At 41.3% G+C, this 16,969-nt stretch overlaps 1 protein-coding gene across 1 annotated transcript in view; it reads left to right on the forward strand.

Annotated features, from left to right (window-relative positions):
• STARD3NL (STARD3 N-terminal like) overlaps nt 1–16,969 on the forward strand; it is a 41,306-nt gene that overhangs the window by 12,137 nt on the left and 12,200 nt on the right. The window contains exons 2-3 of the mRNA XM_010989879.3: nt 9,617–9,899; nt 14,421–14,498. Of these exons, the coding sequence (XP_010988181.1) occupies nt 9,675–9,899; nt 14,421–14,498 (303 nt within the window). The 5' untranslated portion in view covers nt 9,617–9,674. The remainder of the gene's footprint in view (nt 1–9,616; nt 9,900–14,420; nt 14,499–16,969) is intronic.

A 16,969-nucleotide genomic window follows, 5' to 3' on the forward strand; every position in this document is an offset into this window, starting at 1 on the left:
CCATATACAAGCTTGATGAGGTTATGATTGGGATTGAGTTGAATCTATAGATCAGTTTGGGGAGACTTGAACTCTTAACAATGTGGATTTTTTCCAGTCCATAAACATTGTAATCTCTCTATTTATTTTTATCTTCTTTGATTTCTCTCAGCAATGTCTTACCGTTTTCGGTGGTGGGACCTTGCATATATTTTATTTGCTTAGTGTTTCATGTTTTTGATGCGATTTTAGATGCATTCCTACCGTCTCTTGGTTACTTTCTACTCCCAACTGCACAAAATGAAGGGCTGGTAAATGGGTGAATCACAACTCCTAAATGAGCTTTTTTTTTTTTTTTTTTTTTTTAAGTAGAGCAAAACTGATCTTGAGGCAGCATGATAGATGTCAGTAGAGACGTCTTTGTCCACTGTTCTCTGATGGGGCAGAGAGGTGTGGAAGAGGGGGAGGAGGCTAAAGCTGCCCTGAGAAAGCGACCCTTGAGCTGAGGCTCACTGGGATGAGGAAGAGCAACAGGGTTAAAGGAGAGTAGCGCTTCACATCAGGAGGAAAATACGGGCAGACAGGTAGCTGAGAATGTGATTCCTTTAGGGAACTCCTTGGGATTTTTGTGGCGCTGAAGTGGTTCTGGAGAAGTAGGCAGAAGTAGGCCAGGTGTTAGGTTAGGTAAGATTAAGGGGTCTGAGCTCTACCTGAAGGTCCCCAAAACTATTTAATAAATGGTCTCATAAACCTCATTTGCTCCTCTAAAAAGTTTGCAGGTGTTGGATGAGAATTAAATTAGTTTATTAATACATTTCTTTTCCTTATGTGCCTTCACTTTCTTTGCCCATTATCTAATTGAGTTTTAAGGTTTTCATTACCTATCCTTCAACACTTTTTAAAGTTTTGCTTCTAATGTTCTTAAGTTTGAGAAACTTGATTTTTATATATTTAGTTTTGTTTCCCATTCTAAATTTTCTTAGAAAGAACTTCCTCATCCTCAAATCATGTGTTATGCACCTATAATTTCTTCTACTTTATCAACCGTGCAAATGATCTTTTATTAGTTTTTTAATAAAATCTTCAGTATGTTTTGATGCATAAATTTCTTTCTCCGTATACTTGAATGACTGGTTAATAGTTTTATTCTTTTGCAACTGAATTTTGATGGTATCTCCATCATCTGTAGATATTTTTTGGTTTATATGGGTTTTTTCTTACAGGAAAGCTTAGGAAAGTACAGGCCACGTGGTGGCTTATTGGTAATGAGTTTTCCTTGACCATCAGTGCCTTTCTTATTTTTAAATATTGAACTAATGCTTAGTATTTGGGAAATTTCCTATGACAGTTCAGATTTCTGGCTTCTACTGATAAATCAACATTGTGGCCCCTGTCTACATGTTTGTCCCCCAAAGATTGGGCACACACTCCTCTCCTGTTTGTTTGCCAATCGTTCCTCATCTCCAACTCTGATCATCAATTGCCCATTTTCCTTCAGCTTATTCTGTTTTTTTCTTATTATCACTTATATATATCCCTATGTTTCTTTCAAGTCTGGACAATAAGAGACTTGAGAGAGCTACATTTGAAGAAAAGTGGAAAACAGTGAAGGTCTAGGTGGAAATGAAGAGTCCCATAAAGTTTGAAGTTATGCCAGGCCCTCAAACTCGAAACCAGTCAAAACATACATAATTTCAAAACACTTTGGTCCAAATGAATTTTAAGTTGTGTTCATGCTTGCATTTGAAATTTAGTGAAATATTTTAATGGGTAAACAGAAATATTTGCCTTCCTATTAGGTTTTTTTTAAATGTGGGTTTTGACTTATGTTTGTGATGTTCCAGGAATACATTCTAATATGTGGGTCCTACTTGTGGGAGCTGTTGTGAGGCTTAACTGACATAGTGTGTGTTAAGTACCCAGCATTGTGTCAGACTCAGTCTCAGTGTGAGGAAGCTGTTGATTTTGTTGTTATGTTAGTATAAGGCACACACCATCCATATTATAATAGCATGTTAGTACATGGGGTATGTTTATACTTTTTGTTCTTTTGTTCTTGTGTTGTGTGTCCTTGGTCAGATAATGTTAGAAGTATGCTAGATTTATTTAATGAGTTTCTGAAGTTTTTGTGTACGTATTAAAAACCTTTGCTGAACTACGTACCCTCCCCTGCTTTTTATTGAGTGTGAATTCAAAATCATACCCAAAGACTTAAGCAGATGTTGTATCACCATTGCATAGTCAAGTTCAATTATCATAGCTTTGTTCTGAGCTTGAAAACTGTGATGCACTTAGTCATTCTACTTAAGGAAAATTATTGATAATAACTTGCCAGTTTATAAAGAGATATTGGAAGAATACCACTTTTATATAAGTCTCTTTTGAAATGTTAGCACTTGCATACTTTAATAGAGGATATGCTAATATTTTATTATGGCTAACCATACTAACATGGCCTCTGGGTGATACCTTTAGAAGTTCCTAAAGGGCAGTTTTGTAGGATAATACTGTTAAAGTGTCATCGGGTGATGTCTGGACATCAGCCTTCCAAAAAGCTTCTCAGTGGCATCACACTGGTGACTTCATTAGGTTTGAGTCCAGCCCTCTTTCTTACGGACTGAGAAACAAACCTGGTTGGTCAGTTTCAGTGTCCGGAGCCCAGTGGAGAATGGCTCTTCCTCACATGGGTGAACTCACATCTAAGAATCTGCCGTGAACAGCGTAACTGCCATGTGGACTGAATGCTCATTTCAGCCTAGCCAGTCTGTTGTTTCCCTATGACATTTTAACAAGAAGCACAGAATTGTGAAAGTTTGTGGGAGGTGGGTGGGGACTTACTAAATTGTTCAGGGACAAAAGTCACCCTAATGCCATCATACTAATCATAGGAATAATAATCGTAGGAATAATCTGGCCAGTGGGTTGGAGATACTTAAAATCTAACAGACGAGGCAGCCCCACTTGAAGAGGGCCAGGCTGGGCACAGCCGCCATTTACCTGTGACATTCCTTTTCCTGTGTTTTCCAGACTAGCTCACCCCCTTTCTGATGGGCACATTCCATCTTCACCTCTTTAGACCTGAATATACGTCCTGTCTACTTGTTCTTATTTCTTGACCTACAAACTGTTTTTGCTTCTTTAAGGACAGGGCACATCAACTCTGATTCATCATGTGTTGATTTTGTAGTTTAACTTTCAGAGGGCAGCATCCTTTTAATCATTTCAAAATTCTTTCCTTTTCTCCCCCTGATGAAGCCCTGATGATATAGGCAAATCTATAAAAAGCCTAGCAGAATTTCAGACATGCACATAGATCTTTTTTTTGTTTTTCTTTTTCTAAACATTTTTACTCATTTTCAGTTGGAAAATTAATAACAGTCTGCTGGCAAAATCTGACTTCTTGATTCAGGAAAGATTCTTTTTCTTTAAAGTAATACCAAACAATTGGTTGGTGATTTTATTTAGATGCTTTTAGAATTTTTCGTTTATTACTTTGAAATAACTTTATTTTCTACACCTCTCTGTTCAGTAATTTCCTATTACTACAACTACTAATTTGGATGTGATGTGTGGGAGTTTTGAAATTTAATCCAGTAGTCCAGATTTTAGAAATGCTTTTCTAGACATGGTATTTAACTTGGAGTATATAAGGCATAAAGACAGCCAAGACAGTTTTTTTAATGTTCTTTTTTTATTTGTCGTTTAAAAACAAACTTTGAAGAAGCAAAATCCAAAACTTGCCCTTTGCCTCTTGCAACATAAATTATGTACAGTTCAGAATGATCGCTGGTACAAAACATGCCAAGGACAGGGGCGCGGGGTGGGGAGGGAGAGAGGGCACTTTTAAAAAGGGGAATCATTTCATCCGCTGTTACGAAGGACCAACCTTGCTGTACAGGATACGCACAACACAAAATAAAGACCTGTTTTGAAATGTGAACATAATGGTGATGGACACTTGCCAAAGACCAGTTTGTTTGATCTTGATTTTATTAAACTTCCTGTAGTGCTTCATCGTGCTAGTTCTCCAGCCCAGGAAGCTAGCATGTTACACAAATGCATCAACTCCCTAACCCTGCCCGCTGCCAGTCTTTCTAAAGCCGCTTTCATTGGAGTTCTGCCAGGTCTTTCTTTCCAGAGTAAAATCAACATACCTGTAGCATCAGTAACAAGAAGTACAAGACAGTGATTCACACTTTGTTTTGTTGTTTAGAGCATCTTTACTATAAACCAACTTTAGGAGGTTTTAATAAGCAGCTCATTTAAGCAAACACTAAGTAGAAGTTTTTATTTTATGAACACCTGAATAATCAGTTGAATCTGACATGTAGAATTTCCAGGTCTTCTTAGGCACACAGAACTTTCCTCACCTCACGCTGGTACCTTTAGACTATGAAGGCTGTCTTATTATGTGTTTCTGATACTCTGGGTTTGCTTCCTTCCTAAGGCTCTCTCTTCTCTGTGCATGTTTACTTTTTAAAGCACCTGTGTTTCTTAGTTGTTATGTCTCTCATCCTGACAAAATATTCTCCACTTCTAGCTGTTTCATTTTGGAACCTGTGGGCTCTGAACAGGACTTTTCAAAACCATTATAGACCAGGTCTCATAACACGTGGTGGCCCTGCGAGAGAGTAACCAGCTCGAGGTGCTTCCTGCCCCAAGAGAAACCCTGTCCCAGGATGGAGCGAGCACAGCTGAGGCAGCCCAGGTCCTCAGGGACTCTCAGATTCAGTGACTGCATCCTAGGGGCCATCTGAACACCTTCTGGCGTCCCTCCTGTTTCCTTCCGGGAATCAGGGGTGAGTGAGGCAGGGTGATGGAGAGGGAAGAAGTGGAAAACCCAACTTTCAACCTTAAGCTATATCTTGAAATCTCTTTAATATGGGGGCATCCTTATCATCCCCATAGCCTCAGCTGCTGCTTTTTTTGCTTTTTCATCTGTAAGCAAACATTTATAGGCAAGAATAATTTTGATAACAAAGATGAAGAAGGCTTTAAAACAACGTGATGAGACACAAGCTTCAGGTTTGTACTCTCTTTGCCTGTAAAACAAGGGCATTGGACTAGATCCAAGTGGCAGACTGAGATGCTTCCAGGCTGGGTCAAGCGTGAGGCCAAGTGCAGAGTCTGTGCTCCATCTGAGGAGGTCAGCAGCTTGCTGGCTTTATTCTCCTGGTAAGGGAATGCAGGCCTGGCCATCCTATGTGTTAACTTTTCCAGAGAAGCTGGACATCTGGAATTTTATATGAAAGTTCATTATTTAAAATGTTAGCAACTAGTTCAGAATCTTTAGAAACACCGTACAAGACCGAGCAAAACATGTCTGTAAGCCACATCTTGCTCCCCAGGCCTTTGGATAAGATGATGACTAAGGTCTTGCTGAATTAAATATTTTTAACGTCTGCTATTCATTCTCTCTCTCTGTCTCGGAGGGGAAAATGCAGTGTCCTGGCTGTGGCTTCTCCAGAAGTAATACGGAGAAGGAGGCTGGGTGCTTGGATCGAGAGACTTGGTTTGGCCTCCACCAGCAGGTGCTCAGAAGCCCTCTAGACTTGTCCTAAGAGAGACCTTGGGACTTGGGCAAAATGCTAGCATCAGAGCTCCTGTACCAAGCGTCCTGTTTCCCATCTGGGTGGTAGCAATTCCATGCTAAAGCAGATGGAACTGAAGTTTTGGCTCAGCTTTGCAACCAGCATGGGGACCAGTGCAGTAGCAGCATCCCAGAGATGTAAGCTAGTCTCTCTGGAATCAAAAGGATCTCAGGCTGTGGTTTTTGTTTTTTTCCACCTGGACAGGATATTATCATCATTTAGGAAGCTACCAGGAGAGACAAGGTAGAATTTTTCTCCAGTTCTAGTGGTGCGGCATTAAGGCAAGAGAATAGCAAAGAGAAGCGTTTGGGCTGAAGGACCGCTGCGGTGGCCTCAGGACAAGACCACCTGTGCCTGAGCTGTGCTGTGTCTGGAGAGCGACCTGTGGGAAGATAAGAATGAATTAGAAGTTGCTCTAATTGTAGAATCAGAGCATGTATTGGCAAAATTACTATTCATCAGTTAGCCTAATCTTTTTCACTAATTACAACACAGTAACTCAATCTCACCCAACTTCTCTTTGAGAAGCTAATGGAAGCAGCAGTCCCCCTTCCTAGAAAAATGCGGATAGGAAATATTTTAGGCTTTGGGAACCATATGGTTTCTGTTGTGACTGTTCACCTCTCTTCTCTTGGTGGGAAAGTGTCCATAGCAGTGGATACCAACAGAAGTCCAATAAAACTCCATCCGTATTCGGAAACAGGCAGTGGGCCATATTCCACCTACTAGGTACAGTTTGTTGCCCTCTGGTTTAGAACACAGAACGGTGCTGGCTGTGGTAGATGGGAATATTTGTCAGCAAGTATTCACTGACCTCCTCCTCCTCTTTGGGTGGAATGTGCATCCCAGCTCCATGCCCTTTGGGCTTGGCCTTGAGATAAACTTTGGCCACAGAGCACGAGCAGACGTGATGTGTGCAGAGATTTCAGATACGTTCATGGGGTCTAGCTTGTCCCGTGTGCTCTTTCCATTTGCCATGAAGAGAACATGGCCCAGGTAGCCCTGGTCCCAGGACAAAGACAGACCCGGACCCAACACATGGTTTGAGGCTGAGCTCTGCTCCCCGGAGGGGCCTGAAGCAGGGTTGCCAGTTGGGCCCAGACTACTTCAGGCCACCTGCAGACCTGTGAGCTTGAGAATAAATGTAGATTGTTTAAAGCCATTGAGTTTTGGGGGTTTTGTCATCACAGCAAAGTTGTAGACATTGCTGGCTAATACAGAGGACAGGTACCCATCTAGATAAAGCAATTACGATACGACTCTCTTTTTCAAAAACCAAAACAACCAAAAGGGGTTCTCATCTCCTTACACAAGTTCCAGAAAAAAAAAAAGGGGATGTTTTCCTTTATTTTATTAATTCTCCCCCACCCCCCACTCCTCACCACCTCTCCCACACCCCCCCATGCTTCTTCCATAGTTATAAGCCCTGTATTATAGATTATACGGCTAATCAGGGCTTAACAACCTCTTCAGAGAGACGTAGTTTTCCTCAAGCCAGCCCCGGAGAGGACTCTGTACAAGAACTGGATGTTTAATACTTTCAAGTTCTATCTGGGAAAATGTCCAAGCTCTTCCACAGAAATGAACAGTGTGATCTCCTCAATTCACCAGAGATTTTGGAGAGCCTGCTCTGTGCTAGCCTCTGTGCTTGAAGCTAGACAGAATTTATTCTGTCCGTATCTGTTTTGTTCCCAGTGCGTGCTGGGTACCCTGCGGTGTTTGAGGTAGTTAGTTCCTGGGGACACAGGGATGTGTAAATCAAGTTCAGGGCCTTCAAGGAGGCCTCCAGCTAGCAGGAGAGGCATGCAACTAAGTGGATAATTAAGGCACAGTGTGATAAGCATTACCATCGATGGCGTATCTTTAGTCTGAGAAGAACTTGGAGGAGACGCACTGGGCCCTGCCTGGGGATTGGCACGTGGGAAGCATTTCAGGGAAGTCTTCTGGAAGGAACTGACAGTTGAACTGAATCTTTCTGAGGGTATGGTTAGGGCGAAGTCCTGTAATTCTAGAATAGAAAGAGGCTGTAGAAGTATCTTTGTCTTTACACATTAAAAGGAAGCTCTCTCTTCCTTTTAAGATTTTCCTCTGTCCCAGACAGAGGTCAGTCTGGTTAGCCTCAAGCTGCTCTGGGTACTGAGTAACTTTATTATTGAAACTATTGCAAGTATCTGTACATTCTAGCTGATTGTGAATTAGTGCACATGTCTGAAAAATAATGTAATGATTCTCATTTCCCAAGTCAGGGGTGTAGCATTGGATGATGCCAGTTTTTAGTTTGAAACAGCCTCGGATGTCTAGGCTCGGTGTTTGGCTTTGTTGTCCTTTTCCATTCATGAGGGGTGGGCTCAGGAAAGGGGGAATGAGTGAGACTGATGTTCTTCCTAAAAGCAGTCCTCAGCTTGAATTGTGAATTTGTTGAATTTTCTGTACAGTTTAGTGGATTTAACTTGTTTATATGTCAATAAATTATCAAAAAGTGAGTACAGCCATGTTAGTGCTACTCAGGCCAAGAAATACGACTTGACCAAGCTTGTGCCTTCTAGTCACTTCTTCCTCCTTCTCAAAGGCAATCACTGACCCAGTTTCTAATGACGTAGATCAATTTTTGCCTTGAAGGTCTACAGTTAATTTCCATTAGATTTCCAGAAGTAGGGTTACTGGATCAAGGAATATGAATATTTTACAGTATGCTACTTCATATCACCAGATTGCTTTCCAAAATGTTATGTTATGAAATCACCACATTGTATGAAAATGGGGAAAGGACTTCTGTTCCCAGTTTTGGAGAGGGAGAGAAACAAAGGTCAGGTGTAAAGACATGGAGTTCTGGACTGTGAATAGGACCCGATGGGACCCTGTTACTTTTGGGAAATTCCAGCAGTGTTTTGAAATTGTATTTTACCCACCTTGAAAATGTTCTTTTTGTGGACATTGCCAGTCATTGTGGCACAGAGACTAGCACAGAGCAGGCTCTCCAAAATCTCTGGTGAATTGAGGAGACCACACTGTTCATTTCTGAGGAAGAGCTTGGATATTTTCCCAGATAGAATTTGAAAGTATTAAACATCCAGTTCTTGTGCAGAGTCCGTGGTGAGCCATGCACTGGTTCTTGAGATCTGGACACCCAGTGGCACACATCACATTGGCCACAGAAAGGCATGTGAGTTCAGTAGAGCCAGGGGATATACTCCTCCCCCAGGGAGAGGTAGCATAGGAAGGGAAACTGGAATATTTGGCAAACAAAAGTACCATCCACCATACCCTCTATTTGATGACTTTGCCTCATCCGTGAGGAGATGAGATCGGTGAGATGGCCAGTCTTTTACCTTTATTATAGAAGCACATGCGACCTTGTGGGGAGGGGGTCCTGCATCTCCACATGGGACTGTGACTGTTGCCACTACCAGTGGGGTATGTTTGTTTGCATGATGGTAACCTTTTGGTGCATGCATACTTCTTTTCCAAGAAGAGGCCCAGAAACATGCTAATTCATTTAGAGGTAATGGAAATGCTAAATTCGGTTTATTAGATACCTGTGGTGGAAAGCAGTTCCTCTTGAGGAAACAGGTTTTTTTTTTATAGCCAGTTTGCAGGTTCTGGTTGCATGCCCTCTGAGCAGCTATTCAGTAAATGTTTTCCCAGTCCATGGGTAAGGACACTTACAGAACTGTAGAGGTTTTCTGTCTGGCACAGGAAGGGAGCTGGCTTGGCTCGTTCACCCAGAGGCTTGCCCCAAAGTTACCCGGCACCTTTGTGTTGTGGTTCACAGCCAGCCTCTACTGCTTACTACCTACTGTAAATTTGCATGCTGTCTTTATTAACCGTCTTTTCTGTAACAGTTTTTTTTTTTTTTGGTAGTATTGATTGATAGCATGAATAATTGCTCCTCATTTCGCTTTCTCTTTATGTCTTCCTCAAGACATAACATCCTCGGTTAAGACGCCTGGATGCTCAAATCAGGGAACCGTGCACAGTGGTGGGGGTAGCACTGTGGTAGCGGTGGGCTCTGATTTAACGTGGTGTCTCTCTTTTATTCCCCAAAGATCTCTTCCCTCTAGGGATGGTGAAGTTGGAAAGAGGCTCCTTTAACCCTCCTGCAGGATGAACCCCCTGCCAGAAGACGTGGAGAACGCTCTCACTGGGAGTCAGAGCTCTCATGCCTCCTTGCGCGACGTCCATTCCATCAACCCCACGCAGCTCATGGCCAGGATCGAGTCCTACGAAGGAAGGGAGAAGAAAGGCATATCTGATGTCAGGAGGACTTTCTGTTTGTTTGTCACCTTTGACCTCTTGTTTGTAACATTACTGTGGATAATAGAGTTAAATGTAAGTGGTTTTTTTTTTCTTTTTCCATGATGTTACATGAATTGTTTCCAGAAACAGAAAAAAACGGTCTTCTTATTTTTCTCCTCACTTCTGTCTCATTGTAGTGAATTCCATCTTTTTGCAAATGAGGCAACATTGGTCTTCTCTGGCTGACTTGGGCCTTTCTTGTTTTTTACTATATTTGTTTAAAACACACCTGGTTAATTTAAAATTCATTTCACACATATAAAAGTTGAATCCATGATATTTTGCTCTATAACAGGAGTTGGCAAACTGTAGTCTGAGGGCCAAATTCAACTGGCTTGTTTGTATAAATAAAGTTTTATCAGAACACAGTCCTGCCCACCTGTTCGCATACTGTGTGACTGGCTTTTGTGCCAGTAGTTGAGTAGTTTTGACAGAGTCCATCTGGCCCACAAAGGCAAACTTTTTTTATTCCCTGGCCCTTTTCAGAAAAAAATTGCTGATCTTTGCTTCCAAAAATGTAGCATGCTTCTGGAATATGTTTTAAATGTTGCGTCTCCTTTCTAGTTCCCACAGTTAAGTTTTTTGTTCTATTTTGGTTTTGCTAAGGGGACATCTGGATCCCAAATTTAAGATTTTGCATGTCATTATTCTTTATTTTTTTGCAAAGGTATTATTTATTCATATTTTATCCAGAAAAATCCTAGAGACATTTGGAAGTTTGTCTCTATTTTGTTAGGTTTATGCAGTTCTGTTGCCAAATAATTGTCTAGACCAGTACTGCCCAGTAGAAGTATAAGGCCTCACATGTAATTTTAAGTTCTCTAGTTGCTACATTTAATAAAAGTAAAAATAAGCAGGTGAAATTCATTTTAATAATATGTTTTATTTTTACCCAGTGTGTCTGTTTTCTCCAAAGCCTCAGCTTTGACTGGGTACATTCCTTACCAACAATTGGTGAACTCTTCCAGAATACTTCCTCCCAGGCAAAAACTGTCTATTTCCTTCACTTTCAGCAGTTCTTTTCTTTCCAAGAAATATCTGCAAAGGCTTGGGTAGCAATAGTTGTCAGCTATTGTTTATTGTTGCAGTTACTCTTTGCTAAACACAGTGCCGGTGCTTTATAAGAAATTTATTAAAATAGAGAAAAAAATGAAAAGATACTGAGATGCCTTTGGAAAATGATTTTTAATTTCGCTTTATAATAGAAAGAGTCAGCGTCTTAATCTAAACTGATTAATATTCTGATCCAAAACAGCAATTTTAGTTCTAGATTCTAGACTCTTAATAATTAGGGTCGTTGGACTCAATTTAATTTCATCATGAATTCTAATAGAAGAATAAAGCTATTTATGAAAGCAGATATGTACTTATAGTAGAAAATAAGATTTGTCCTCCAATCAGGGTAATACGCAACACGAATCTACTGTTAAGTTTCTTTTTACAGATTTTCCTTCTGTTAATCTAGCACTGTGGGTTTGCCTTATTTTTATTTAAAACCAAATAAGTCAGTGATATGACAACAGTAATTTAAAGTGTTTCTTTTTACTGTTTGTTGCATATGTACACATTAAAGAAAATACTGAAATTGATGTCTATTTTAAAGGAGTAACGTGTTTTCAAAACTAGCAGCTGTAGAATGAGAGGTGGAAAGGAAATGCATCTTTTGACAGGGAAGCATAGCCGCCGTTTGAATGAAGCACACTTAAAATTATTGTGTGACAGCAGAAAACCAAGGAGTTCGTTGGTTTGCCGCTGATGCGACCACTGAGTGCGTTTAAGTGAGGGAAGCCCAGGGGTGGAGCTGTGGGGGGTCACGGAGCTACTCTTCTCACTTCCCTCTTTTTTCACTGCTTTGAGGAACTTGAAATGGAAGCAAAGTAAGTGGGCAGTACCCTGTTTTGTTCATCAAAAGGGATCTGTCTACATCTGCTTGAAACTTGTTATAAATGAAAAATCACCAGACCTCGCAGTTAAGAAATGTGTCTTGATCCTCACTTTTCCACCAACTGCCAGTTTCCACAACTGTAAAAAAAAAAAAAAATCATACAAGAATGTGTATCTATAAGATCATCTGTCATGTCTTTCTCAGCAAGGCTATTTTTGTTTTTGAACATTTAATTTTCTAGTTCTGTTTGTTTTGAATTGTCAGTCCTGACCTGGGTTTTTTTATGACACTCTGTACCATCCCTTTTCTCTTGTCTTTCTCTGTAAATCTCTATAATCATTCAGATCCATCATGATTTTTATATGTCTCTGCATTTACTGATGTCAGGACACAGGCTTCTGATTCCGGGGTTGCAGGCTCTACAAAAAGATTTAAAGTTTGCCTCATGGTGTTGGTCTTTAAGAGAGGAAAGAAGTTGCATTAAAGGGAGCGTAGACCTTCCAAAAGCATGGGGACCCAGCTGTTCTGTGCAGTCATAGCAATCACCAAACTCTTTTGCCTTTGTGTATGGCTTCCAACTCAGCCGCCTTTCCTCCTGGCCGCAGGGAGCTGGCCGGCACCCACCCTGCCTGGAGTGCAGGGACCCGGCCAGCTGGAGAAGCCTGAGGGCACCTTGGTTTCCTTTTCCTCCTGGCCGACCTTGGGACAGCTGAGTTCTTCAGCGCCAGTTGCAAGGGTGGTTCTGGGGTTCTGTCTCGGGCCTCCCAGTGCACCCTTGAGTAGACTGATTTCCCACATTGGACCTGGAATTCCTCAATGGCTTGATTTGCCTGAGGACTCACTTCCCCTCCAGACTCTTCCCCCAGGCTCTTAGACTGATAGACCCAAATGGCCGTAGAAGTTGCTTTTTCAGCTTTTGACCCTTCAGTTGAGATTCTGGTTCAAGAAAGGCCTTTATCAATGCTTACTGTTCATGTTATTTTCTAACTGCTGTACTAGAAAGTGTCAGAATGTTTCTGATTTACCCTGGAACTGTCCATTTACGTTCTCTGGGCTTTGGTTTCTCAGTCAGTTAACTGAGCTGATACCTGTCTTGCCTTCTTTGTGAATTCTTGTGAGGGTCAAATAAAGAGACATATACAACAGCCCTTGGCCGTTAGGAAGCTCTATGCAACTGTAGATTATGTCATTTACTATTAACCAAAGTAAATTTTACCCAGAAGGAGGGAAAAAAAAGTTGGTTATTATTCTCTTGCTGTTGTTACACATGTTTCAAGTATTTATTATCCCACTGATTCTGATTCCGATTTTATTACCCGTTGTCACTGTGTTCTGTCATCAAACTGTGATGACCAGTGGTAACAAGTTCATTCAGGTTGCAGGAGGTCGGTGGGTTGGAGTTATCTGAGGAGTGAGTGGAGGAGATGGACTGAGTTGGGTGTGGAAGGATGGGTGGAATTTGGAAATAGAAGGATGATCTGGGATTGGGATGTGGGAGCAATAGGAAAAGGGTTTGGAGATGAAGGTCAGCAGAAGCACTGAGACAAGAGTGTGTGTGTGTTTTGGAGGGAACAGGGCTGATGCAGAGAAAATACTAGGCTGGTTAGAAGGTCAGGTTTATCTATAGGAAATGAAGTGCATAGGTAAGCCAGCTCTAAATGATTAACATTCTTAAAGAGCTACATGGAAGCGTTGGATCTCCTGCAGTCGTGAGCTGAAACAGGTTCTAGAGCAGATCGGAAAACATGGTTGTGAGATCTTCCAGAAGGTAGTGACTCGCTTTCGATATTACACCATGACCTGCCTGCTGTGCCGACTCGGATGCCTAACTCAGCCTGCTCCCCGACAACGCATACACACACCCACCCTACTTCCTTGCCTCTTTCTTGATCAGTAAACAATGTTCAAATGCTCAGGCCAAAAATGAGGACTCAACCTGAATGGATTGGCTTGTTTGTTTAGTATTTCTCATGCCCCACATCTAGTCTGAAAGGAAGTCCTGTCTAATCCACCCACAACGCAACGCAGTCTTCTCTTCAATCCTACTGTCGCCACCCTCAACCGAGCCAACATTGTCACTCATCCATCATTTACTATGACTTTGTCACATATGATTGTAGGTCTGGTCTGTCCCTTATTTAGTTTAAATATAGATGTATAAATTGATAAAAGTGCAGAATTTTAAAATGCTCGGAGCAACATGGTAACTGCTGTCACTGATAGTTGCTAAGAGATCAGGGGACCTGTTGGCCTCTTGGTCTTCCAAGACCCAAAATAGTGGAGAGTGATCAGAAAGTAGGGGGAGCCCTAGATAAATGCGAATGGTCTTTAAAAAAGCACGTTTGTATGACTGAAGACTTTCTCTGACAAGAGAAGAAACGTTTCCATAGTGAACATTTTGGTTTGCCCAACTGTGAACTGCAAAAAAGGCACTGTTCTTCCTTCTACGTTTACATTTGTTGAGTAAATGAATTCAGAATCGAAGTGAGAAGTGCTCTTCAGCATCCTTCTATTGGAATGATGAGGGTTCTTTTCTTTCATATTTTAACACTTCTGGATTCTGAGACGACAGACAGAAAAGTGTATACAAAACCTTACTTGCATGCGCTCTCGTATTATTTTTACACATAAAATCTGTCCTCATTTTTACCCCTTACTCTCCTCCCTAGGTGAACGGAGGTATTGAGAACACATTAGAGAAGGAGGTGGTGCAGTATGACTACTACTCTTCTTATTTTGACATATTTGTAAGTATTTTCTGTTTTCTGTTTCAGTTCAGATGTGATGAAACTAACCAAAAGGCAGATTTGCTATCAACAGACCTCAGATTCTATGCCATTCTTTTTGTCCTCTTTTAAACATTATCTTTTCTTTTCCCTTATTACTGGCCCATTCAGTGTTCTCTCTGTCTCTGTCTAAGAAATTGTCTGGCCATCTCAAGGAAAGGAAAGATTACAGAGAGATACGGGGTCTCAGCAGAAGCTGTTCTGATTTTCCTTTGTTCTTGAAAATGGCTGAGATAGACGTCATGGACACACCCTAATCACTGAAAGGAAGTCACCTCTACATATAATAACACAATGAAAATGCTATTCCTTTTCTGTCTTGAGATAAATTTCTGAGTATATCTTTAGTAATAATTCTGTTTCACTTTTCAATAATAGGAATTTTTGAGAAAAGTGATTTATTGATCATCTTGGGAAACAGTCAGCTGTAGAATTACACGGGTGCAGTCATCTGTAGGTGAGGCGTTCACTTCAAACGAATGCTTGCAGCATGTTTCTAGGACACACTGTGACTCGGATTGGGTTTGATACATCTCTGTGGTATGTCTTTTCGGTTGATAGTGTCTGTAAGTCAGACTGTAACATTGTGTTAGTCACAGCATAGGCAAAGTTCATAAAGAATTCGCCCCAAATTCAACTACTTTATTTACTATGTTTAGAAGCTGTATGAACAGTGGTTAAGAGTAGGACCTTAAAGTCAGAAAAACCTGGATTTGACCCACAACACTATCACTGATTGTCTGTCTTTGACTGTCTCTAGGTCTAAACTTTAGTTTCCTCATATGTGAAATGAGATCATCGTCGTTCTGAAAAGTAAATGAAATAGTACGTGGAAGACACTTGGCCCAGTGCTAGGTACATCCTGGAAGCTCAGAGACTCACCTGCAATCACTGTTACCATCATCATTGCTTTTGGTAGAGAGTATTAGTGATTATAGTTTCTAGTGTGTTTCAGACTACTCTAAAAAGTCTTGTTTTGTTTGGTCTTTCCCACACATGCTGCAGAAGCGAGTATAAGGAGAGATGGAATTCTCAGGAAATGGAGATCAGGGTTCCTTGTCATCACCCTCTTCTAAACTGAGTAATTCCATTTTCTTCTGTACAGTATGTTAGGGTTCCAATAAGACTGAGTTGCAAAAGCGTTCAACTGCTACAGAATATTTGGAAAACCACTGATAGAACTTAATCCCCTTTTGCAATTGAAGAAACTGAGTCTGCTGGTTCAGTGCCTTGACCTGCCCAGGCCACAGAGCATGCTAGATCCCAAATCTCTTGATAATTCTTTCTTGTAAGACTATTGACGTAGAATAACAAAATTTGATTTCTCTTTTTCCTTTCATTTCCCTTGCTGAATTTATCTTAAAACAGCCTGAGCCAGGAATTGCCAGGAAGCCAGCTTAGTCCCTTGGCCAGATCTCCAAGGGCTGTCTGTATTCCATGCTTAAGGAGTTGATGGCGCTGGACAAATAGGTGGGGCCCTTTAGCTCAGATTGGGAAGACTGTCATGCCTGGCCTTGGAAAGGGGCACCGCCTCCAGGAAACCTTGGGATCTTGGAGACTTTGAGATGGAAGGGTAGAGACTTAACTACTTTTGCCAAGTCCAGGATGCAGAGATAGAGCTACGAGAAGTAGAGAATAAATGGTTAGCAGATTATCGAAAAACACATTTTTAATGAAGGCAGCAGATTAAAAACAAATGTAACTGCGAACTTCATGTACGTAAAAGGACCTTAAGTGAGGTCATCTAGCCAGTGGTAGCAAAGAAGTTGTCGGGCTCCAGCCTTTCAGCAGTTTTGATTAGTGAGGAACTTCTGGCAGACCCCCTACCCTGAGGCATTGCTCAAGACCCACTTGACTTCCGTCTGCTCAGAATAAGCGTATTTTCCAAGTAAAATTGGTAAAATTGCATTCTGTGTCAGTTCCTTAATAGATGAAAATTTCGGAAACAGCTGTGGCATAGTGGTTAAGAGCGTGGTCTTTGGAGTCAAGCTGCCTGGATTCAGATCCTGGCTTCCTCACTGGGAGTTGTGTGGCCTCGGACAAGTTTTCTATCCATCTTATGTGTGTACTGGCATTAATGATAGTTGACTCATGGGGTTGCTGGGGTGGGGATTACACGGGGTAATGATGCACATAAAGGGTTTCAGAGGAGTCCCTGAACCACCCTGAAAAATCAGAGGATAGCCCCTGGGACAGCAGAACCCTCACCACACCCCAGAACCCAGAGCTTTACAGTGGACTTCGCTGAGAATCTGGCATCTTCCAAAAGTGAGTGTTTGTACCTGGCATGGAAAAGTCAACTTTGAAAACATTTTCTCCCACCTTCAAAGGGTATGAGAACATATGTAGACTCCAATAGAAAAGAAAAATCAACATCGAACTATATGTTCTTTTGTTGGTAATGGGCAGTTAATTTGAATCCCTGTTCGAAT

The sequence above is a fragment of the Camelus dromedarius genome, chromosome 7, assembly GCF_036321535.1.
Source record: "Camelus dromedarius isolate mCamDro1 chromosome 7, mCamDro1.pat, whole genome shotgun sequence".
Classification (NCBI taxonomy): domain Eukaryota; kingdom Metazoa; phylum Chordata; class Mammalia; order Artiodactyla; family Camelidae; genus Camelus; species Camelus dromedarius.